The sequence below is a fragment of the Labrus bergylta genome, chromosome 5 (assembly GCF_963930695.1).
Source record: "Labrus bergylta chromosome 5, fLabBer1.1, whole genome shotgun sequence".
In the NCBI taxonomy this organism is placed as follows: Eukaryota; Metazoa; Chordata; class Actinopteri; order Labriformes; family Labridae; genus Labrus; species Labrus bergylta.
This window is the reverse complement of record NC_089199.1, coordinates 30,952,797-30,977,927: the sequence shown is the minus strand read 5'-3', so window position 1 is coordinate 30,977,927 and position 25,131 is coordinate 30,952,797. Positions and strand designations below refer to the sequence as shown.

Genomic DNA, 25,131 nt, shown 5'->3' with positions numbered 1-25,131 from the left:
TTGTAGTTACTTCCACACATTAACTAATATATGGGAGTATTAGGGAGCAGTGCAACGTGTAAAGTGACTGTTGATTTAACAGCCCTTTCACTTTAAATAAAATTGCAATAGATTTTGATATTTTTGCCTTAATGTATTGTATGTGTGATTTCCAGGATAATAAACTCAGATTGACTTGGTATTTAGTAACAGACCTGAGAGAATTACTAAATCTCTCAATATGATCACTGGGATATCTGACCACAATCTTATTCTGGTGATCAGAAAATTAACAAAAACGAGATTTAGCCCCTCAATTGCCAAAGAGAATGAATCTCTTAGAATTCCTAAGAACAAGCAGGAATGTTTTAAAAACACTATAAATAGCGTCAATTAGAATGATTCGCTCTTCGGAAAAAACTTGCAGGAGGCCAGTCAAATATTCTCAAGTAAAGTGCATAGTGTCAACACAGAATTTTCTCGTAAGTTTAAGTATAGGAATAAAAAGAACAGTCTTCCCTGGATAAATGCAGATATTTTAAAACTGATGAAAGAGCGAGATCTGGCACTGAAAATGGCCATTAAGACCAGATTGTTCCACGACAAATTCATTTTGCCATGTTAAGAAATAAGGTGATAGCAGGGTTGAGGAAGGCTAGGGCTGATTTTTTTATGACAATAATTAATGAGGCGAGGGGAAATTCTAAATTAATATGGAGTCAGTTAAAAAAGCTCCTGGGTCAACAAACCAAAGTAGGAAAACAAATTGAACTTAGCCTGAATGGAAACCTGACTAAGGACCCAGCTGAAGTAGCTGGAGCTCTTAATTGATACTTTGTCGATTCTGTAGCAACTATTGCACAGAGCTTCTCTGCTAAGCAGGTTAATCTGTGCTTGGCAAACAAAACAGAGCCAGCTTTCCATTTTATAAATGTTAGTGAATCAAAGATCACAGAAATTATTAGATCCCTCAAGCCATCAAAAGCAAAAGATGATTTTGGGATGGACACAACAATGGTTAAGGATCTTGGCGCAGCATTAGCCAAACCCATCACCAAAATCATTAATCTCTCAATATCACAGGGTGAATTCCCAAGGGTGTGGAAATCTGCCGTTATTTCACCAATGTACACATCTGGTGATCCCCATTCACCCTGCAATTATAGGCCCATCAGCATTCTTCCTATTATGTCTAAAGTTGCAGAGAAATCAGCGGCTGAGCAAATTATACATCACCTGAACAACAGCTCTTATCACCTGCATCCAATGCAGTTTGGATTCAGATCCAACCACTCAACAGAGACAGCTAACTGCTTCTTCATTGAAAAAATCAAATCACTGCTAGATAACCGTGGCATTGTTGGTGCTGTCTTTCTGGATCTCAGAAAAGCATTTGACACTGTAAATCACAGGGTTCTTCTATCTAAGTTATCCACCTTTAATTTCTGCTGATGCACTTAAATGGGTAGAATCATATCTCTCCAACCGCTCTCAAAGTGTGTGAATACTTAATTATCAATCTGACGCCCTCTCCTTGTCCACGGGCGTTCCGCAGGTTTCTATACTGGGCCCACTTTTATTCTGCTTGTATGTAAATGACCTGCCATCTGTGTGTCCTGAGGCTAACATTCAAATGTATGCTGACGATACAGTTTTGTATGTGCGTGGTTTAACAAAAGCAGAAGTTGCTTCAAAACTAACAACCGCAATGGTCAAAATTACAGCATGGCTTAATCAGTGCTGTCTCCAACTTAACGTGTCTGAAACTGTTGGTATGTTCTTCACTAAAACAAATGACTCAAACCAGATATCCGATCCAGATATACTTGTGTCAGGAGAAAAACTACAGATTGTAAAAGAATTCAAATACCTTGGCATTGTACTTGACTCCAACCTGAACTTTAAAGCACATGTAAAAAAAAGTCTGTAAACAAATTAAATTTAACCTTGCCAACTTCAGATTTATCAGAAACTCCATGTCTACTGAAGCAGCCAACATGTACATGCATTCAATGATTTTCTCATATATGACCTACTGTATGACAAGCTAGTCTCAGGCAAGTCACACCACATTAAAACCACTACAGTCTTTGTATAAACAGACAATAAAAGTTTTAGACAAAAAACCGAAGCAATTCCACCACTGTTCAATCCTCAGAAAATACAACCTCCTGAGCTGGGAGAACATGATTAAACACAAAAATGCTCCTTTATAAAATCTCACATGGTTTGGCCCCTCCCCCACTCAGAGAGTTTGTAAGCATATGAACAAACACACATCACTTCAGGAGGGGTGTCTCAAGAGGCGACTGCATTATTCCTCTAAGGAAGTGTGTTTTTAGTCAGTCGGCCTTTTCTGTTCCAGCCTCACGTGAATGGAACAACATCCCAACAGTTATCAGAGAGAGCAACACATATCGTTCATTTAGTTCACATCTGAAACACTGGCTATTTGATAACCACATCTGCCAGCACTAAACCTGTTCCGCTCGCTGCTGCCCCCTTGTGTCTGGTTGTTGATGAATGTGTGCTGTTTTTTAAATGAATGTGGCCTGCGTGTTAGTTGTCTGTTGAGGTGAGCTTCAGGTATAGCTCACTCAATGTTTTTTATGTGGCCTTCTGTAATTTGTAATTTCTACTTGTTTATTGTATATTGTGTTACATGTTGTCTTGTTGTGTGCACGTTACATTTACTTTTTATGAGGTTATTGGATACGTGCTTTTACTAATACTTGTTTTTGTAGCTTTTAGCAATGTTTGAATTTGTTTTGTTTTTTTAGGGAGCCTTTTATAAAATCTGGCCAGGGACAACAGATGAAAATGAGCCTTTTGGCTAACTCGGCATATTTACTGAAATGTTTATTAATATGTCCCTGTAAAATAAAAATAAATAAATAATTATTGTCTACAATAACTCCAAGAAATTTTATTTCAGCCACTCTTTCAATTTCCACATCATTAATCATAAGTTTCTTGGTCAAGCCAGTTGATCGGTTCCCAAAGATGATAAATTTGGTTTTATTTAAGTTCAATGTTAGTTTATTTGAGTCAAACCAACTCTTCAGTTTCTTTAATTCATTTCCCACTGTATCCAAAAGTTTTTCCAGATTGTCCCCACAGCATAGTAAATTTGTGTCATCTGCAAATAAAATAGTTTTTAAAATACAGGAGACTTCACATATGTTATTGATGTACAGAAGAAATAATAATGGCCCCCGACACTGAACCTTGGGGAACTCCACACTTTAACTTCTTCTGTTGTGATTGAGCATGATTGATTTGAACATATTGATATCTGTTGTCTAAGTAACTGATGAGCCAAGTGAGTGCAACTCCTCTGATTCCATATTTCTGTAGTTTTATTTGTAATAAGTTATGGTCAACTGTGTCAAATGCTTTTTGAAGATCCAGGAAAACTCCTACGGCATAATCTTTGTTTCGACGGCTGTTGTGATCTCTTCTACAAATTCTATGAGTGCCATTGAGGTGGTCCTGTTGTTTCTAAATCCATACTGTTGATCATACAGTATATTGTGTTTAGTAATAAAATCATGTAGTCTTACATAGTATAGTTTTTCCAGTATTTTGGAGAATTGTGGCAGTAAAGAGACCGGTCTGTAGTTTAAGAAAATGTGTTCAGGAATTATATATTGGTATAACCTTCGCAATTTTCATGTTATTTGGAAAGACACCATTTTTCAGGGATTGATTGCAGATATATGTGAAAGGTTTTATCACAGAGTTAATTATACTTTTCACCAATGTCATATCAATATTGTTGTAGTCTGTTGAGTTCTTACTCAAAATCTTTAACAACATCAATAATTTCTTCAAAAGAAGAATAGAAGTTAATCTAAGTGAATTAAACATTTATTTTGGCAAACATAGTCTTATATTATTATCACATAAAGACTCAAATTCTACAGACACATTAAACCAAATGTTAACAAGTTTAGAACGACGAACAGATAAAAGTTTAAACACATCCAGCAACAATCAGAGTTTTTAAACACACTTAAAGTTAAATATCATCAATTTACACTCAGAAACCAGCAAACCGTCTGAGACTGTTTCCAGAGACTAACAGCAGTTTGGCTGCTTCAATATCAGGGTTTTTCCTGCAGAGAGAATTCTTTGGCGCCCCCCAAAGAGGTTTTAACCAGCGCCAAAGGAAAATCACGAGCGCCAAAAGAAAAAAAAGAAGATTCAAACTGCAAATCAAATCCTCTCTGAATGTTAAAAATATCTATACATCAAACGACTGTTGAACAAGCAGAACATAAACTTAAATACGACGTCTCTGACTTCTAGCAGTCATCTCCCCTCTTATCCATTTACGCATGTGGCTCGCGCTGGATAGCCAGCTGATTATTGCGGTCAAGCCAGCCGCTCCTCGAGTTTACATGGTGAAGTGAGCCGCCCCTAAATCTGAAGTGCCCACGTATTCTGATCTTTATGGTAAATGCTCCGGACTCCAGAGCGAGCAGGAGTAACAGACAGAGAGAGCGATGACGTCAAGTGCTAAATGCCGAAGTCTGACCATAAAACTGACTATGAGATACACGTGTATGAAACGGGAGGAAACAGAATACTGTTCAGGGAATAGCTTCGGAGGTCGGGGAAGTTAGTGTGAGAATAATTCTGCGAGTCTGCCGTAACTTCCGTTTTTCAAAATAAGGTGTTCACAATTAAAAAAAAAAAAAGTTTTCTTGGAGAAAACAATAATTATATATATATTTCTTACATAAGTACACCATGATTCTGATATGGTTGGACTTAAGACTTCTAAGACTACATGCACGGGTACTATGAAGTACTTTTACTGTGTGCTTTCGGAGAAATCCACTGTCAAGCTCCCTTACACAGCACAGCTCTCTGCAGTGTTTTAAATGTGACAGTACCAATTTGATACGCTCTTTCAGAGCTACATGTTACACTTTTAATATTTTGCAATAAACACACATACAAGCATTTTTCAAATATGAATAATCTTTCACGAATAAAAAATTACATTGATGACATTTTTTTACATTTATTACAAACATTAACATTTTCGTAGAACATACATATGAAATTACAAAGACTATGAACACCAACAACTACATCTATCTAACAATTGGGATTGCAATAAAATCCAACTCCTTATAATGTAATTGTATTATCTACTCAACAGCTGAGCTCCTATCTCCCATGAGAAGACTTAATTCTAATATCATTATTGAGCATATGCATTTATTTTTTAATTTGTGGGGGGAATGATGAAGAAGAGGTTGGTTTTTGAAAGACTACAATCTCTGGTAACACATGACAGCTTCTTTTTCTTGATTTTGTAAAAATCATCCTTATGTGCCATAAACTTGCTTACTTTCTATATCTTTTAATTATTTAAAAATATTTTGTTAAAGTAATAATAATAATAATAGACTTTATTTGGCATGGACATCACAGATACATTGGAATACCAGATGCATTGTTTAAGTGTTTTAGCAAGCATGCTAGTTCTCAACACCGGTCCACAGGAGGCTTTAGAAAGGAAAACAATTAAGATAGGGAGAAAAGCGATATAACAGAGAAAACAATAATGGGAGAATAAATAAATAGAACCGTAGAGCAAAGGCAGTATGATCAAACAATAAACCAGTCAGAAGCTATTCATGTGAGCACTGTTGTTTTGATTTTAGCCATTGTTTGAGTCCTCTGTTAAAAGCATTACTGTTGCTCTCTAATTTTATGCCAGTGGGCAGAGAGTTCCAAAGTTTTGCCCCCTTTGCAGAGAAAGCAGACTGGCCAAAAGATGTCTTGTACATTGGGACAAGACAATTACCGCTGACGGAGGCTTGTGTGACTGCCCTACGAGAGCTCCGACGCCTAATGGCTAATTCAGATAACAGTGGTGACACATGATTATTCACACATTTAAAAAACAGTTTAAGGTTACTAAAATCCATAAAATTGTCCAAGGTTAAAAGGTTGTGTTTTTTTTTAAATGCCGCAGTGATGCCATCTCATAGGTTTCTGGTCCATGACTTTTATTGTCTGCTTATATAAAGAAACAATAGGTTTTAATGTAGTTGGAGAAGTTTGGGACCATAATGTGATGCAATATGACAGATGTGAAAAAATCATTGCATGCATGTATAATTTGGCAGTTTGACATGAAATATCCCTTCTAATAAAACAAAAACAATTTAGATTTGGTTTGACCTTCTTCACAATGTACTTATACTGACTGTCAAATTTTAAATTCTCATCCATGATGATGCCTGGATACTTAACTTCTTTTACTACTTCAATTGCTTCATTCTTAATCCGTACATCAAATACATCGTTTCCAGATCTGTTACGTATGGAGAAGCACATGGCAACAGTTTTCTTAACATTAATAGTTAAATGAGACAACTCGAGCCATTTGGAAACATTACGTAATGCCTCTGTTAGGTGCTCACCTGCTAAGCTAGCTGGTTAGTGGACACATGGATAACGGTATCATCTGCATACATCTGGCAGTTGGTGCCTGGACAGCAGTTTGATAGGTCATTGATGTACACTGAGAACAACAGTGGACCAAGTACAGACCCTTGTGGTACTCCCATACTGTTGGCATGCAGATGAGACTTCACCCCATTGACCCTAACACATTGCTGTCTCCCCCCCAGGTAAGATTTAAACCACTGCAGAGCTTCTGATGACATTTGGAATTGCTTTAATTTATTCAGTAAAATAGTGTGATTGACAGTGTCAAAGGCCTTTTTCAGGTCCAAGAACACTGCCCCAACAACACTTCCTTTATTCAGTGGAGCTTTAATATCTTCAAGCAAATAGCAGTTTGCTGTTTCAGTGGAATATTTTTGTCTAAACCCAAACTGCTGTGGATGAAGCAATTGGTTAGACTCTAAATGTTCCATCAATTGCTCAGCTACAATCTTCTCCAGAATCTTTGAGACTACAGGGAGAATAGCAATAGGCCTGTAATTACTTGCTATGTCCTTGTCTCCTGATTTAAAAACTGGGGTAATTATTGCAGTTTTCCAGCTATCTGGGAATTTTTTTGTTTGTATTGACAGGTTGACTAAGTAAGTAATTGGCTCAAACAAATAGCTCTGGTGTTTTTTGATTAATGCATCATGAAGGCTATGAATATCCTTTGACATGGAGTTACTCATGTTAAAAATCATCTTTTTAACTTTGTCATGTGATACCACTTTTATACAAAAGGAGTCTGTGCGATCATGGTCAGGTTCTTCAGGAGATGACTCTGTAGTTTTGAAATGACTCGCTAACTCTTGTACGCTCTAAATAAAAAAGCTATTAAAAACATTTGCAATAGACTCGTTACTATGAATTAAATTATCACAGACTTTAAGACAGTTTATTTTGGGGTGCTTTTGCTTACTGGAGTTAGTTAGTTTGTTTATGTGTTGCCACAATTTAGAACTACTGCCACTGGCCTCTTCAATGAGTTTGGAGAAGTGATTTGTCTTGGCCTTGCACAGTTCAGACACCACTTTGTTCCTCAAGCCAGTGTAAATAAGGTGGTCAGTGTTGTTTTTAGTTATTAGAGACCTTTTAAGAGCAAGATCTCGCTTTTTTATGATCTGAAGGATATCACTATTAATCCATGGAAGAGAGTATTTCTTGGGTCTACTTTTCCAGATTTTTGTGTATTTATTTAATAATTCACATAGGGTAGAGGCAAAAATGTTTGCACTGTGGTTTAGATCTGATTCTTTAGTTACCTGTTCCCAGTTGACTTCCTTCAAATCATGTTCAAAGTCAGCTATTTTTGACTTGGGAATTGCTGTTGTTAAAATTAGATTTTCTGTTTTATTGTGGTGGATTAGGTGTTTTCTAGTTAGCTTTCTTACCATCAGTGTCATGTTGTGGTCCGAAAGGCCAGTAATGAGATTGTATATTTTTGTTACTCTCTCTGGTCTATTTGTAAAAATTAGATCAATAAGGGTTTCAGTCTTTCTTGTGATTCGAGTTGGTCTATCAACCCGCTGTTTGTATTTAAATTTCTCCATAATTGGCTTTAATTTTGATTTACCACTTTTTTCCAACCAGTTAATGTTAAAATCCCCAAACAACATACATTCACAAGAGTTGTCAACAACAGAAAGAAGCTTCTTCAGTTCATTATAGAAATGTACATCATGTGATGGAGGATTGTAAAGCACAGCAATATTACATTTCATGTTAGGAGAGAGAATTACATTCAATCCCATGCACTCCAAGTTTGAATTCAGTTCAAGCTCTAGGCATTTAAAATGCTCCCTAATATAAATTAAAACACCCCCTCCCCTTCCCTTAAGCCTATCTCTCCTGTAGCCTGTGTATTCTGGTCTGTTAATAAGGTTGGTAGGAACATTGGGATTTAACCAACTCTCAGATATACACAAAAAATCCAGATTAGAATCAATAAGTACATTTCGTATCTGGTCTATTTTTGGTAGTATGCTTCTGATATTTATATGTCCTCCCAGGATTCCTTTGGGTTTAGTTTCAGAGTTCCAGATGATTTTGGCATGATTCACAGTTAAGAGTCTTAACTGCCTCTGTTTCAGTTTTGCGCGATTAGTTAAGTGTATTTTGGCCCTCACGGGACTCCGTGTTTGTTGACATTCGTCAGCTGTCATCGGGGGTTCACCATGAGGATGACAGATATCAGGCGTACTGTATGGATAAATACGAGGCACCGAACTCACCCCAATGTCAGTACCAGCGGTCAACAAGTGCTGCATCATGACTCCGCTCCAAGCTCCCGTCCGAGCCCGAGGGATGGAACAAGCCCGGCAGGCTCTCCCAGAGCACCTGTTGGTTCCCGACAACCCAGCGCGCCGTTTCCAGCATCGATGACTGGACTAGTCAGGGTGAGTTGCGGGGGGGTTGTGGATGTAATAACCGGTTGGAGAGGTTTAGACACTTTGGGTGATTCTGACTGCATCGGGCTGATATCTTGCAACGTCGGATTGGCTGCTAGGCGGAAAAGGGGCCCGGGATTTAGATGGATATCTCCCGATAGTAGTAGCAGCAGTAGTAGTATTTTGGCTGAAGACGGGCTGTTCTTCTGCCTGATTGTAGTTGTGAGTACTGGCTTGAGCACCTGAGCACGGCCATCCTTAAGAAACCGCGTGAAGACTGCGACATAACCAAATCCAAAGAGATTCAGTTGTGATTTTTCGGCTAAAATGCCCAGTGGATCGGTAACATAGTGAGGATGGTGCGCTTTTGTGGCCTGAGTCTCAGGTGCATTGCAGGTGACTAAAACAGGCAGCAGTAGAAGAAAGCCACAGGTGAGAAGGTGGAGGCTGGTATTGTTTTGTCCATGTTTGCCTTTGCTTTTCATGCACAGTTTCAAGATAACATGCAGAAACTTTAAAGGCCAGAAAAAATATCTTCCAGAGTAGGCCTAGATAAAAGAGATTAAAAACAGCGATGTTAAAAGATTTCTGCACATGAGTGGAGCCTGCCAAACCACTCAGAGCAGGTGCTGCCATCTTGGAAAAATAATGTTTGCAAAGATTGTCAAGGGGTTGAGGCTGGACTGAATTTCATTGTGTAGTGATCTGCAATGACAATAAAGGATCCATCCATCTATAACTAACAAAGACCTTGGCCCTCCAAATCCTTCATGAATACTGAACGAGAGGTCTCGTCCTTAACTATTCAAAAATAAATTATTTTAGAATAGCAGAATTTAATGTGTTTGACTCTTTTGAGCATGTGTATTCTAAATGGTATGATGCTCCCATGTTCTCATGCTCTCATGTTGCCCCATTTTAAGACTTTGTACCAGAAGTATAGGATGTAGAATTAAAACTATTCAAACCTATCCTTTAAATCAAACATGGAAAAGAAATGAACATTAAACAAATTTGAGTGTGTGACCTCGACAAACACTTGATGAAGAGTTTTCAAGAGAAAAGCCTAAAAAATGACTTTAACATCATTTCTTTACCTGCAATCCCCTTAACTTTTCACTCTCCTGTGCCTGACTAACCTCTGCCGATGGAAAGGAAACGGTCCCACCTCCAGCTGACGGTATTCAACATCACCCCGCTCCCGTTCTAACTCTCCTCCTCCCCCCTCCCCCTTCTGCAGCAGCGACGAGGACAACAAACCTCTGCAGGGCAGCCAGACGTCGCTGGACGGCAACGTGAAGGAAAGCGACGACAGCCTGGTGGACTACAGCGAGGGCGGCGACGGCCAGTTCAACGAGGACGGCTCTTTCATCGGCCAGTACACGGTGAAGAAGGACAAGGACGAGACGGAGGGCAACGAGAGCTCTGAGGCCACCTCGCCCGTCAACGCCATCTACTCCTTGGCGTAGCGCTGTAGCAGCAACACGGGGAGGGGGGGGGGGGACTAGATGACACCTGCTCCGACAAACCCTGACACCACACACCTGACACACACACACACACACATAAATATATTAATATATGAAACACACTAACACAGAGTAGACGCAGCAGGACCTGTCTGGAGGCGGCGTGGGCTTTCCTCTGCTTATAAAGACCCGGGAGGAAAACAGGAGTGGAGTTAGACCACAAGCCTTTATTTTGAAGTTTCCAGCTCGATGAGAACGGCCCGTTGGGAGGTGACGCTTGGACAAAGTGGACAGTACTGGTTTCCCCTCTGTGCTCTCTGCCTGCCCTTTACCCACACAGACTTGAAGTGTGCCTTCAGGGCAGCTTTCAGCTCTCGGAGGCCTCAACAAGCGTCCTTTAGAGATTTTTTTTCTTCGGTTTGTTTCTGCTCTAAAACATCTTCAAACCGCTTCTGTGCGCTCCTTCCCCCTCGAAAAAACCCCTCTGTGTAGCATCCCCCGTTAAGACGCCACACGAGGTCCCCCCCGACACACACTCACACCCCGTCCTGTAACATATCAGCTTCTAATCATCAAACTCCACAGGATGCCGGAAGATATGTTTATCATATTGATATTTACGCAGTGAAAGATTTCAGTTTTTTCCACAGCTGGTAGACGAGTCATCGAGTGCTGTATTCAGTCCTGGCACGCCTTTTAGTGCCATGCAAATCTATGCACTATCACCTCCTCAACACCAGTCTTTGGTTTCAATCTGGTTTGTAAAAGTACACACTTTGGGTTTCTTTTTTTTTTACCACTTGCAGGCTTAATCACATGCTTTTAATCACTTTGCCTTGTACGATGTTTTTCTTACCTCTAATCCAATGTTGTAGTGCAGATGTTAAAAAAAACAACAGAAGGCTATTTCTACCACAAGCAGCGAGCCCCCTTTTACAGTGTGTTATAACGAAGCCCCATTTATCTAAAGATGATTATTTTTTAGAGCATTATAGAAACTTAGTGCAAGAGAAACGAGAAGGACGCAAAGAGGAAATGTAGTTTTGTTTTGAGGAACGACAGTAGACTACGACTCGGTGGTTTCCTAGTTAGCATGCAGGCTAATGCTGCATTCATGTCAAATGGGAACAACTACAGCGGGCTTCCTTTAGGAGCTGTCGGCTTTTAGAGGTTTCGTTACACGCATGAACTGGTGAGCAATACTTCTTAAAGTGTGTTTTTATACCAAATCAAGCATTGCATTGTCAATCCACAAACAAAAAAAAAATCACTAACGACGGGTGAAAGAGATTTAAAAATATGTCAAGATTCATGCAAGAGTATTCTCTGGATCCAACCACAAAGTTCCCGATCCGTCTTTAGGTCCCATTTGAACAGATTTATATTAGTTCCAAGCAGAAAACTTCTGATATGATATTTCCCAAAGGACATGAATGCAGCATGAGAGGCTGGGATCCTTTAGGTGTGTTCAGACTAAAAGGTTGCCCTGGATTATTAGATTTTCCCTTAATGACATCACAAAGGGCAGTAGCCCCTCCCCCAGGTGGGTGACACTCCCACAGCTAGGTGTTTGTTCTGCCCTCTGAGTCTGCCTTCTCATCGTAAACAATAGGACATGGAGCGAGAAAAGCACCGAGTACACCCAAGCCCTTCCAGAGAAGGGACGTGGTCAGACACAGCTCATTTACATATTTAAAGGTACAGACACAGAAACAGCCACTTCTGAGCAGGGCTGAAATAGAGGGGTTTATAGACATGATCAAATACAGGATCAGAGTGGATTTAGAACAAGAAACTTCACACACATGTTTTGAGGAGCTCTGAGACTTATTTAAACTGGTTAAAGAGGAGGAGAATATGTGACCTTTAAAGTGGAAAAACCTCAGACAAATTCTAAAGAGCTTGTGTGCATTTGTTAGCCGTCAGGGAGCTAATAACATCAACTTCTACTGAGAGTTCTTTCTGTTCCTGTTCTTCAGAGGACAGTGGGTAGAGAAGAGAATCAGGGAGAAAGAGAAGTGAATGACATGAGGTAAAGGTACCAAAGGTTGGACTTGAACCCAGGGTTGCACACTTGGAGGCCTATAGTGTCCGCACATGGGGTGCAACCTAACCGCTAGGCCCCTGGCGCCCCAAACATGATTTTCAAGTCTTTACAGTATTTTAGTTGATATGCAATGGGAACCACGTCTAACGCTCCTGAACTCTTTAGTCTGAACACACCTCAGCACAAAGACCTCCTCTTTCCTTCCCCTGTAGTTTTAATGAATTCAATCAATTTAAAAAATAAATAAAAGACCACATAGAAACCTTGAATTAAAGTTTGAGAAAAGATTCACAGCATGAAAATATAAACATTGAATTCACAGCCACCTTTGGAGAGAAAAAAAAAGCGTGTCAGCTTACCTTTTCGTTTCTTTAGCAGAGAAAGAAAAAGAAGAAATCAGTTTGAGTACCAGAACAAGATGGTAGAAGTCACATGTTGTCATGACGTCGCTCTGTTTAGCAGACTGATGGACTGTCGGTGATGATGCTTGAACGTCTTTATTCAGTTTGATACTTAACGTTCACCGGGTGCTCGAACTCAAACTGTTACCTAACGGCACTATGAAACCCTGAATCAACATAGATCTTTACTGCGGTCAGCAGCTGCAGCTCACATTGTATTTTACATATTTATTTTATATTTCTATTTATGACATCATGTGGATAGTATTAATATATTAGTCTTTAATTTAATTATTGTTATGAACACATTTTTGATCATCGTCAAACAGCCAAAATCAAAGATGTGTCGTCATGAGAAGCGTTCAACTCTTCAGTATGTCCCACATGTTTTCTGTAAACAAAACAACAACAACATGTCAGCGTCCAGTGAAAGATGATCTGTGTATCGTGCTGCTCTCCTCCTACTCATGATGTATTAACGCTCATCTGTGTTATTCAGATTTATGTAACATAACTCCTCCAGCACACAGGAACTTCATATCTGTACTTGTTATTTATTTGACTCATGTTCTGTACGTGTAAGTCCTGAAACAAAATCTCTTATCCTTGTAAATATTTAAAGGTCGATTCCCCCAGAGTAAAAAAAATAAAAAATGCTTTATCCGGAAATAAAAGGAAATAAAAAAGTGACAATTCTGTCTGGACGGTTCAGTCCGTCAGCTAGCTTTGACTAACATTTGCACTCTGAAGAAGAAACAAGAATCACCCCCTCACTCCGTGTCGCCCCTTTTCTCTTTGACTTTTGTTGAATCTGGTTCTGACTGTGGCGAGTCGATCGCTCCCTCGTTTGATGATGGTTTGGATTCTATATTGTGAGAGAGGAATACGTTAGATTGTCTATGATGTAAATAAGATGTAAGTGCTCCTGCAGTTGTAGCTACGTCGAACTCAAGCTGCTATAGTATAGGCCGAAGAATCGAGCGTTTTCTGAGATATTTGAACAAACCCCCTCCCCCTCCCCCCCTTTCAAGTGTCTACATCTTTCTGAGACCACCGCATACACTCCCATAACTCTTCCCATAATGCCTTTCAGCTAACAGGCCTGCGATGCTGGAGTATAGCTCCTCCCATTTCAAGGGAATAAAGGTGGACGTGACATCATTTTAGACTAAATTTAAGAAGCTGACATCAACCTGACTTTTGGTTAGTCAGTTGCCTTCACTTTCTTAGAGGTCATGTGACCATATTTATATTTTTGACAGGCTTGTTACATCTTTATCTTGCTTGACGCGTTGCTGCGATAGCATCTCGTCAGTCACACAGATATCCACTTCCTGCTTCACCATCCATTTAACTCTGAAAGAGGCAGTGCAAATATATTCATCTCTTATTTAAATCCTGTTTAAAGTTTCACACAGGAACTTCAAAGTTCAGAAGGGTCACATGTAAGTGAGCCTCCTTCCTATGACCATATTTGGACAAAGGTCAGCTGCAGTTTTTGTCTCAATTTGCAGGAACACTTGAAATAGTGCTGACTCTGCAAAACCTGAAGAAGGCCCCTGACATGGGAGGTAGCATATACGCACATCCAGAAAATGCATTCAAATAAAATCTGATTCACAGATTATTCTCCAATTTCCCATCCTCTCTGCCCTCTAATCCCCTCGTCTAAAATCCTGCGTTCCCCTTCTCTCCTTCTGCAGAAACTCAAAGCAATATCCTGAGTTTGAATCAGCTGGCTGTTTTGTTTCTCTGTCGTCATTTGTTTCTCAGTATGTTCACTCTTGCACCTAGCACAGAAACCTCAACAACAACAAAAAACAGAAAAACGGTGCTGACATAGAAGAAAACAGGAAGAAAAAAAAAAAATCAAAAACTGGATTGGGAGCAAAAGTCTGAACTTTCTCACAGAACTCACTGGAAGTTTTTTTTTCTCCTGGATTTGGTCTGGAAACCTGCACCCTGCTCTTCCCACATGGCCTTTCTCTTTCCCCTTCAAGTGGATCACAGCAGGGGGGGGGGGATATTGTAAACTGGCTATATTACAAAGAAAAGAGAATTATGCATACTTGCTGAAACTCAGTGCTTTTTTTTTTCTTGTCCTTTTTGTTTTGTGCACGATAAATTGAAGGTGCACACGGAGCTGAGCGTCTCTTTTTACTGTCTGCGTCACCTCAGCTCACCTTTCATGGAGGAAAAGAAAAAGAAACTGTCAGCTTCTCGTGTGTCTCAGTTTCAAAATGCTGCAATGTCTTAGAATTTGACCGGTGCACATACGAGATTTGCGACTGGATTTTTAAAAAATGATTGATCACATGCTGTTTGGCTTTTTGTATGACTTCTCATGTTAGCATCTTCTTGTTTTTACCATGTGTATCAGAGCAGCTCGTCAAAGTCTCGCTTCGACACGCAAAAATAACAGCTTTTGTAAGGTACATACTCAACAGAAAATGGCATAAATATATTCACCATGTATGCGTGTATGATGAGATGTTGCAACTTCTGCTAGCGACGCCTTCTTTATAGTAAAGCTATCTCCTTTTCTCTACCTCCTGACGCCTGGTGCTTCTGTTCATCTCTGAGCTTTTGTCTCGTTTTTAAAGCAACATTTCATTTTCATTGCAAAGATCAGAATCAGAATCAGCTTTATTGGTCATGTATGCTGAGACACACACCACAAGGAATTTGTCTTTGGTAACTGTGCTCTCAGTGTACAAAAGTTATAACATTAAAGATAAAGATAATAAAAGCAAAAACACTAATAAGGCTAAATAAGTCAAGGATAAATCAAACTTTTCTATACTTATTTTTTATTGGATGAAATTACCATTACAGAGTCATGAACATCAAATGCATGGACAGACATGTTCAATATGTTGTAGACATCTACACGTCTTTTTATCAACAATAAGGACAACTATAAACATTGAACATAATTATAACTGTACAACACAAACATCCATCAATCAATTAACTAAACCACTTTTACTGTTCAGGGTTTTTCACATCTGTAGTTTTAAACTATAAAAGGAGGGTTATTTGTTCAGCCATTTAGTTTTATGAATTTAATATTTTGCCCACATAAAAAAACAGATTAATTAATATTTATTTGCTGATGAATTGGACTTGAAAATTAATTAAAAAGTCAATTCTTGTAGGATTTATATTTTTTCCAAGTTTCCTTAAAGGTATTTTTCTAAATCAAACAAAAAAAGCAGTGTCATGAAAACTGCAAAAGAAGGTGTTCAATAGTTTTTAATTTTAAAAGGTTCATCTTTTGAAAACAGGAAGGAAATGTTTACAAACACACATTTAGTATTAGTTGTCACGGGATTGTATTTATGTAATATTTTAAATAGAAATTACTTCATTTTATTTGTAATTATATATTTAAACGGGAAAGTAAGGAGCCCCTGAAGTCCTAAAAAGTAAAAGAAAAAAGAAAATGTATATATTGTGCGCACAAGTTTTTATTTATTTATTTATTTTTTTACTTTTTTGGACTTCAAGGGCTCCGTAGTAAAGAGAAATGAATTGCGCATTTTTTATTTAATTTCATAAGGTCCATCTATTTTTACAAAACCTTTCATATTTCTCTGACGTCACTTCCTGCCACTTTATCCTGGCGGGACGTTACTGCTGCTGATTGATGCTCACCTGAAAGTAGACCGAATAATTAATACGTTTCTATCTTCGGACAACTTCCGGGTTCACCTGAGGGAGATTTTCTTCACTGGAGAGGATGAAAACAACTCTTCATGAGGTGAGTAACAAACAGTTAGATTTAAAAGAGGACTCGAGCTAACGGTCAAACCTCAGACTGTAAATATTAAGTTTAAATCTCGTGGACGAGGACGTCATGTTTCGGTTTGTCACGTTTTCATCTGGAAAGAAACCCGAGATTTTATAATAATTCATTAAAACATGACAGATGTATTTAGCTGTGAGATGAGTCTCAACACTTGTAGTTTTACAAGTAAATTGTTTAATTTAAATATAGGCTTACCTGCGTTCTCCCACTTTCTCGCGAGACTTCTTTCATAAAACATCTGCTTTTATATTGTAAAGTCATGAAAGGTTTACAGAGGTACTCCAAAACCGACTATTACAGGTAAAGATATCCAGATATGATGCAGAAGAAATGTTTAAAGGGCCTGTCAAAGAGTGTTTTTGAACTTTTCATCACTTTTTCTCTCATTTTTCACCACAAAGCAAAAATAACAGTTAGAAGCAAAAGGTAGCCCGCTGCTCTTACAATTATTGTACAAATATTTTAGAGGTGAGCGACTTAATATGTGAAATATTTAGGGACACGTACCAAAGCTATGGTACCAAACTACAGCACGTTGTGCCATTATCTGGACCCCTACTAAAGTGAGCACTTCTAATTCCAGGGTCCGGTCCATACATGTTAACATAACATAAAAGTCTCCAAAGATGTAACACATCACCTCTAACACTGCTCAGGAATGAGGAGACGTAAAGGCATGTAGGTGTTTCAGTCTGAAGTCTGTCAACATTAAAAAGATCAGATCTGCTCCTCTTCTGAGCTTTATGTTGACTTCATAACAATCTCTACTCCTTTAAGTCGAGCAGCAGAAGAGTGTCAGTGTGTAAAAACAAAAGGCTCATTTATTAGCTGAACTAAATCTGCAGGAGTTTTCCATGTCACTGATTACAACAGAGGCCGATTAGGACGGGACCCTTAAAACATTTAGGGACTAATTCAGAGTATACTCACTTCTTCAGGCTCCACTTTGCATCAGCAGACCATTCAAAATATTAACAACAGAATATGAAGAAGATACATTAGAGGGATTCAAATAGTTCAGTCGTCACTGATGGCGTTTATGTTTTATTAAAGGAGAAAATAACAAATATGCTAATGTCACGACTTAATGGTTAGGCTTAGAAATCAGTTTTTTTTAAATGTTCCCACCACTCCGCTGTTTTAGTAACACCACTGGGAACAAAACTAATCAAACATCTCTGTATATTCATTTCAAATCATTTAGTTAACTCCTCCCCTGCTCTGTGTAAGATGATGTGAGGTTTCCAAACGATATCCAGCAGTCTGCGCTGACGATCGATCTCTTCCTCGTACTCCACGATAGTTCTTTTAAAAACTACAAAAATGTCTTCCGCAGCAGCCGTTAGTCGCTGGTTGATAAACTCTCTCAGACTCTCAGCTGAACACGTTGTTGTGGTTTTATTAAACTTTAAAAAAAGATGAACTAGGACAACAGGAAAGTCTGAGAGGAAATGTAGCTGCGTTCAAATCTGGTGCTCGCGCTGTTTCCTTCCGCTGTGTGTCACACTATAAAGTATCCTACCGACGGTGGAGGTGCGGCAGCCTTTTGTTCCGCTTTCTGTGGATTTATTTAGTTCAAAACATGTTTTCATTATCAGAAACAAGACGTAAAAAACTTCTCTTTATTCAACAAACTAGATTATATTGTACAGTGAGTTACTATGGTTACAGATAGACAGAAAGTGTGTTATTAAGGTTAGCCTACAGGGACAGTGAGTTACAGAGATACTTTATTGATACCGAGGGAAATTCTATAATTACTAAAGTTACACAGGGACAGACTGTTACCGTGGTAACATGAACAGTGGTTTACTAAGGGTACAGGGACAGTGAGTTACTATGGTTACAGGGACTGTTACTATGGTAACCGGGACATGCTGTGTCTGTCTGGAATATGCTCCAATCTGATTTTTTTTGTCCACAATGAAACTAAAATAATGACATGAATTATATACTGAACTAAAGTCTATATTTACTGTGTCATCCAAAACTTCAGGTCGGCTTCATGAATTAAATCATGAGGAATGAACTTTTCCTCGATGGGACCTGGAGCCTGATGAACATCTGAAAACAAACGACTCAAGAGGACAAAAACATAAACATCAGAAAATAACACCAACTTGATGTTTGAGTCAAATGAAGTTTAATTTCAAAGAAGATTAATGTACAGCCTTAATAAAATCCAGACTGTGATATTTAATAAACAGAAGTGGTTGATGTTATTTAATGCAACATGGCCGTCGTATAAGAGACGGATTGGTAGCAGTGAAACTTTGTGTTGACATGGTGTCAGTTATTTAAAAAGTAAATCACTTGTAGAATATAGAGACATTATTTGAGTGAATTATCAAGAGTAACACACATGAACAACATGACAGAAAGATCACTGTGTCTGGCTTTACACCAAGAGCAGAAACACCAGCCCATCTTAAAACACGGGGTTAATTAGATCAGACGAGGAACTCGTAGAGAATGTGTTGAAGAAATGTGGAGAACATGTTCCCTCTAAAGTGAAGAAGAGTCCAAGTATTCAGTTACAAACTACAGAGAGACTCAAAGAAAGCTCAACTTCCTTCACACTTCACTTCATTACAGAAGTCCAGTCAAAGATTCTTTTTCTGCCTTTGAATCGCTCCACACTCCTGTCCACTAGGGGGCAGTGATTACAAAAAGAGACATTAAACTTGAACATGAAATATAAAAACATAAGAACAAATAAAAGAGCTGGCATCATCTATCTTTCTTTGTGTTTCCTGACACAGAAATAATCTCTTCAGATCGATCAGTCTGGGAGAAAACTGTGGAAACAGTGACACCTGCTGGCAGAAAGCAGTGATAGCAGCAACAGAACCTAAACATGAATTATTATTTAAATAAAACCCTCCACAGATTGAATTTATTTCTATTTAAAATCCTGAGATAATAAAAACAGAAGGTTCAAACATCAAAGTGTAATAAACATCAGAAGTTAAAAATAAAGATAGTTTGATAACGTGTCCGTTGTTACCCTGACATGATGAATGAATATCAATGATTGAGTCTGCATGTTATTCAGCTCTTTTTATATCATCTCATATTACATCAAATATTCAGGTGCTGACTCTGCACCTGGATCCAGACATCCTGTTTGTAGTTCTTTTAAAAACTCAGTGAAGCCTCCTCTTTGTTTTGATCCAACAAAGAGACGACTGATTTATTATCAGACGACCAACGACTCGTGGTTAAAAGCAAAACTTCACACTTTAACTTGCACAGCTGGAATCAACTTCTACTGTTATCTGTGAATATGAGTCAATGAATAACCTGCACCACTACACATGTCCACAGGGTGGCGCTGCAACAGAAACATTTATATCCAAATCAAAGAGTTCATCTTCGGTCGTTGAGTCATGAAGCAGTTTAAATTCAGAACATGAGAATAGAAAAATGTCCGAGGTCATGGTCCTGTGTGTGACGGTGGAGCTGATCTCAGAGCAGCTCAGACTGCAGCACTGAGAGTCATCTGCACTGTGATTGGTCCGTCAGTCTCCCAGTAACACAGCCCAGTTAAAGACTCACCAACACACCAGCTGCTGCTTCCAGCTCTGTGATCAGCAGGATCCTCTCTTTAAAGACTCACCTCCAGCTGTTGATATAAAAAGACATAAATGAGAGATTAGACTCTGAGAGAGACTTCATGATGATTCTTTATATTATTCATGATAAACACGGACGGGGCTCGCTCCAAGCTATATAACAGAGCTACTGACACCATATGAGCCAGCCCGCAGTCTTAGATCCTCAGGTGGGGGCCTCCTGGTCGTTCCAAAGTCGAGACTTAAAACTAAAGGTGACCGGGCCTTTTCAGTCAGGGCCCCTCGACTTTGGAACGACCTCCCTGAGGAGATAAGACTCGCAGACTCCCTCAATTCTTTTAAATCCCTTCTTAAAACGTACTTTTACAGACTTGTTTTTATGTGATGTCGTCTTCTTAATGTCTTTTCTTACTGGTTTTACTATTTTTATCTTCTTTTACTTCTTACTGTCTTTTATTTATGCTCTTATCTTAACTCCTCTTATGTTTTAACTTAATGATCTTACTTACTTTGTCTATTTATGTTTTATATTTATATATACTTTTTATTATTATTAATATTATAGTTTTTATTTATCCTTTAACCACTTGTTTCTATTTCTTTTTCTGCTCTTACCTTCTTATTGCTGTTATCTTTTGATTTTCTTTTAGCTCTTTTAGTTTCTTACATCTTTTTAAATCTTTGCTCCTCTTGGTCTCAGCTCGTGTTGTTGGGTTCTTGTGTTTCCTGGGTTCTTATGATGGTTCTTGTGATGGTTCTTGTGATGGTTCTTATGATGGTTCTTATGATGGTTCTTGTGATGGTTCTTGTGATGGTTCTTGTGATGGTTCTTGTGATGGTTCTTATGTTGGTTCTTGTGTTTCCTGGGTTCTTATGATGGTTCTTGTGATGGTTCTTGTGATGGTTCTTGTGATGGTTCTTATGATGGTTCTTATGATGGTTCTTGTGATGGTTCTTGTGATGGTTCTTATGATGATTCTTATGATGGTTCTTATGATGGTTCTTGTGTTTCCTGGGTTCTTATGATGGTTCTTGTGATGGTTCTTATGATGGTTCTTATGATGGTTCTTGTGATGGTTCTTATGATGGTTCTTATGATGGTTCTTGTGATGGTTCTTGTGATGGTTCTTATGATGGTTCTTGTGATGGTTCTTGTGATGGTTCTTGTGATGGTTCTTATGATGGTTCTTGTGATGGTTCTTATGATGGTTCTTATGATGGTCTGGTTCTATATGTCTGTTGGGTATCGTGCACTTTGGGTTCTTTTCTGTTGAATTGTATTTAATTATTTTTAGTATTTGTTATGTTCTTGTTGTTGTTTATGTTCTTCTGTGTTTGCTTTAGTTTGTTCTTGTTTTTGCTGTTTGTCAAAGCACTTTGTAAACCTGTGTTTTTGAAAGCTGCTGTATAAATAAAGTTATTATTATTATTCTGATCATATAATATCATCGTTATCATGATTATTCTGATTATCAGTGATACAGAACATCCAGTATGAAGAGCAGCAGGGACTTCAGTCCTGCTCAGAAGTGAAGTGGGCGTGGAAAGTAGCACGCCACCTTTCAGCTCTCGTGGTCACGTGTTGGTGACTTGAAGTTTAAAGAGACAGAGAGTCCTTGAAGGCATCATCGTGTCACAGACAGTTGAGTGATGTGTTTACTGAGAGTCCTTGAAGGCATCATCGTGTCACAGACAGTTGAGTGATGTGTTTACTGAGAGTTCTTGAAGGCATCATCGTGTCAGAGACAGTTGAGTGATGTGTTTACTGAGAGTCCTTGAAGGCATCATCCTCATGTCACAGACAGTTGAGTGATGTGTTTACTGAGAGTCCTTGAAAGCATCATCGTGTCACAGACAGTTGAGTGATGTGTTTACTGAGAGTCCTTGAAGGCATCATCGTGTCAGACAGTTGAGTGATGTGTTTACTGAGAGTCCTTGAAGGCATCATCATCATGTCACAGACAGTTGAGTGATGTGTTTACTGAGAGTCCTTGAAGGCATCATCATCATGTCACAGACAGTTGAGTGATGTGTTTACTGAGAGTCCTTGAAGGCATCATCATCACGTCACAGACAGTTGAGTGATGTGTTTACTGAGAGTCCTTAAAGGCATCATCATCATGTCACAGACAGTTGAGTGATGTGTTTACTGAGAGTCCTTGAAGGCATCATCATCAAGTGTCCCTCTGAAGAACATTTCTTTGTTTGGTGCAGAGTTAACAGAACTTCACGTCATATTTCAGAGATCATTAAACTGAATTTATTCTGACTTCAAATAACAGAAAAATAACAAACATTAACTTTGCTCTAATCAGTTTGATGAAGAATGTCTAACTGCTCTCAATCTGAATGGCTACTCCTCATGTCTCTTATTTTTCGTCGCTTGAACCGGAAGTCGTTCTGTGCCGCCATGTTGATGGACGTCTCAGGTCTCTTATTTTCAGCACAGAGGATCGAGGAAACTTGAGACCAGCCTTCCAGGAAGTCTTTTTACAGACAGACACGCCCCCTTATCAAATATCACTAACTGACTGGATCAGACTTCAGTGAAACTTCTCAACATTAGCAGAGTTTAAACCTAGAGGAAACACTGATATCTATAGCAGGAGAAAATCACAAATTGGCAATGTATGCTGATGATATCTGAATTTATTTCTATAAGCCTGAACAGTCAGGTGAAGTACTAATGAAGGTAATTAAAGACTTTGGAGTCATTTCAGGGTACACATTAAATACAAATAAGTCTGAGGGAATGCTAATGGGCTGTACAATCGGGGATGAAATCAAACAGAAATAAGCATTTCATTGGGATGTTGAGAGGATAAATTACTTTTTTATCCCCCAATTAAGATGTTAGAAATGAGAGAGAGATTAATGAGCATTATTGTAACGCTGATGTTCTGAGTTTTAACTCAACTTCCACATAAGTTACGCGAACGTGCACGAGCCTGCTGGTTAAGAACATCGGTAGGTAATCAGTGTTGATAAATCCCATGTTCTTAACCTGCAGGCTCGCGCCTGCAGGCTCGCGCCTGCATCGTGGTCGGGGGCACAACTCTCTCTGGGGGATTAATCAAACAGTGACGCTCTCCCAACAGAACAAGCTGGACCAAACAGATCAGTGCGCTCTTTTGAACTTACTGCGGAGCGAACGCTTCACCAAATCATCTAATAATGCAAATCCAGCCATGATGTAACATTTCAAAGTAACGCCTGTCACAGACGACTTTTTAAGGTTTTCACACCAATTAGGCAACGGGTCTGTTTCAAACCACACAAAATCACTTATTTTGTGTTTTGAATTTAAAAAACTGGGAACATGCATCCAGGTTGAGATGGATTCTGGCATGCTGTGACACTCGTGGTGCTTTTTATTTGTAGTTTCAATGTTCTACCTCTAGATTCTGTGTGTGAGCATGCTCAGAGCTGTGCTTATGCTGGGGGAGCAGCATTGGAGCTGGTGACACTAAGAGACTGGACAAACTCATTAAGAAGGCCTGCTCTGTGATAGGCTGCAAGCTGGACTCTTTCCTCTCATGACAGAGAGGAGGACTCTGAACAAACTGTTATCCATTATGGATAATCCTGATCACCCTCTGCACACCCTACTGGACAAACAGCGGAGCAGCTTCTCCAACAGACTGATACAACTTCGCTGTCATACAAGAAATCCTTCTTACCAAAGGCCATAACTCTGTACAACAGCTCACCTCATGCGCGCAGAGAACTGTCATCATGATAATATCTGTCTCTCCATACTGTCATCTGTTCTGCACATGTTAAATTTACAAACTACTCGCCGTTATATTGTATAGTTTCTGCTTATAATATGTCTACACTCATGCACTTTAACTTGTGTCAATACTGTCCATTTACAACTCTGTTTTTGCACATTTACATTCAATCTTCCATATCTAATCTTCCTATTTAAGACTAGTAATGCTTAGTTAAATCCTGGTTGTATATATTCACAGTCTTAGTTTTGATAGTTTTAGTACTTATTTACTTTGTATTTAATATTATATTGTGTTTAGATTTGCTAACATTGTGTTTTTTACTCACAATTTCCCAGTTTGGGATCAATAAAGTAATTATATTCTATTCTATTATATTTACACACATTTCTAAGTAAAAGAACAAGTTGATAAATTCCACTCTTTGTGTGGGAATGTTCTTCCTCATTACGCACAGATCCGTGCTCACACACTGTTGATAGATGAGCCCCCTGGACTTTTCTCCTTTCTTCTAGGTCAGTGGTTCTCAAACTTTTTAGCCTGCGTACCACCTCCGAAAATATTTGGCTCTCCAAGAACCACCATTATGGTAGACGTTAAAATACACTGTAGGCCTATTTCTACACACATTTCATGCAAGAGGCAAATTAATTCATAAAAAGAATATTATTTATTATTGACTGCTGGCAGCCACACTGTAGGCCTAATAAGGGCTAGTGCTAGAACTGGCACACACAAAAGTGCAGAACAATAAAAATGACAACTTTATACCAACAACCTGTTTGGAAATATTTAGTCTCCAGTGTTTCCCACACAAACACGATACCTGGGCCCAAGTATATTTCCAACCTGTTCTCAATTAATTTTTCATTAATTCATAAAATTGCTGCGTGCCTGAGAGAGCGAGAGAGAGCGGGGGAGAGAGAGAGAGAGCTCGTGAGAGTGCAGGCGCCGATCTGCAGGCTCCGTGCAAACAGCGCCGCTTTATTATAGCCTAAGTCTCTGCGTTCAACATAGCAAAACTGCCTTTTAAAAAAAATCCCTCTCGACTCCTACGGAGTGTTAAGACATCAAAAGAGAGCAGAATCACATCAGCTTCAGAGCTCCAGAGAGAGAGATAGAGGGAGGGGGAGCGATAAGGTCCGCTGTCCGTACATGCATCAAAACTGAAGCTTCTCCTGGCTCCGTTTTAAAAATGTTAATGTACAGCTGCTTGCTGCCGATTGTGTGCTGAACTCCAATAAACAACAGAAT

At 38.9% G+C, this 25,131-nt stretch overlaps 2 protein-coding genes and 1 pseudogene across 2 annotated transcripts in view; 1 reads left to right on the top strand and 2 right to left on the bottom strand.

Annotated features, from left to right (window-relative positions):
- Positions 1-25,131, bottom strand: part of LOC136179336 (NLR family CARD domain-containing protein 3-like) — a 373,903-nt gene that overhangs the window by 212,658 nt on the left and 136,114 nt on the right.
- The window catches only part of LOC136179319 (NLR family CARD domain-containing protein 3-like), an 84,995-nt pseudogene that overhangs the window by 27,994 nt on the left and 31,870 nt on the right, over positions 1-25,131 (bottom strand).
- LOC136179239 (neurofascin-like) lies at positions 10,031-11,312 on the top strand (the record flags this gene model as incomplete). The annotated part of the gene is made up of 1 exon (XM_065954966.1): positions 10,031-11,312. A coding segment is annotated over one exon (279 nt), but the record flags the coding sequence as incomplete, so codon positions are not given.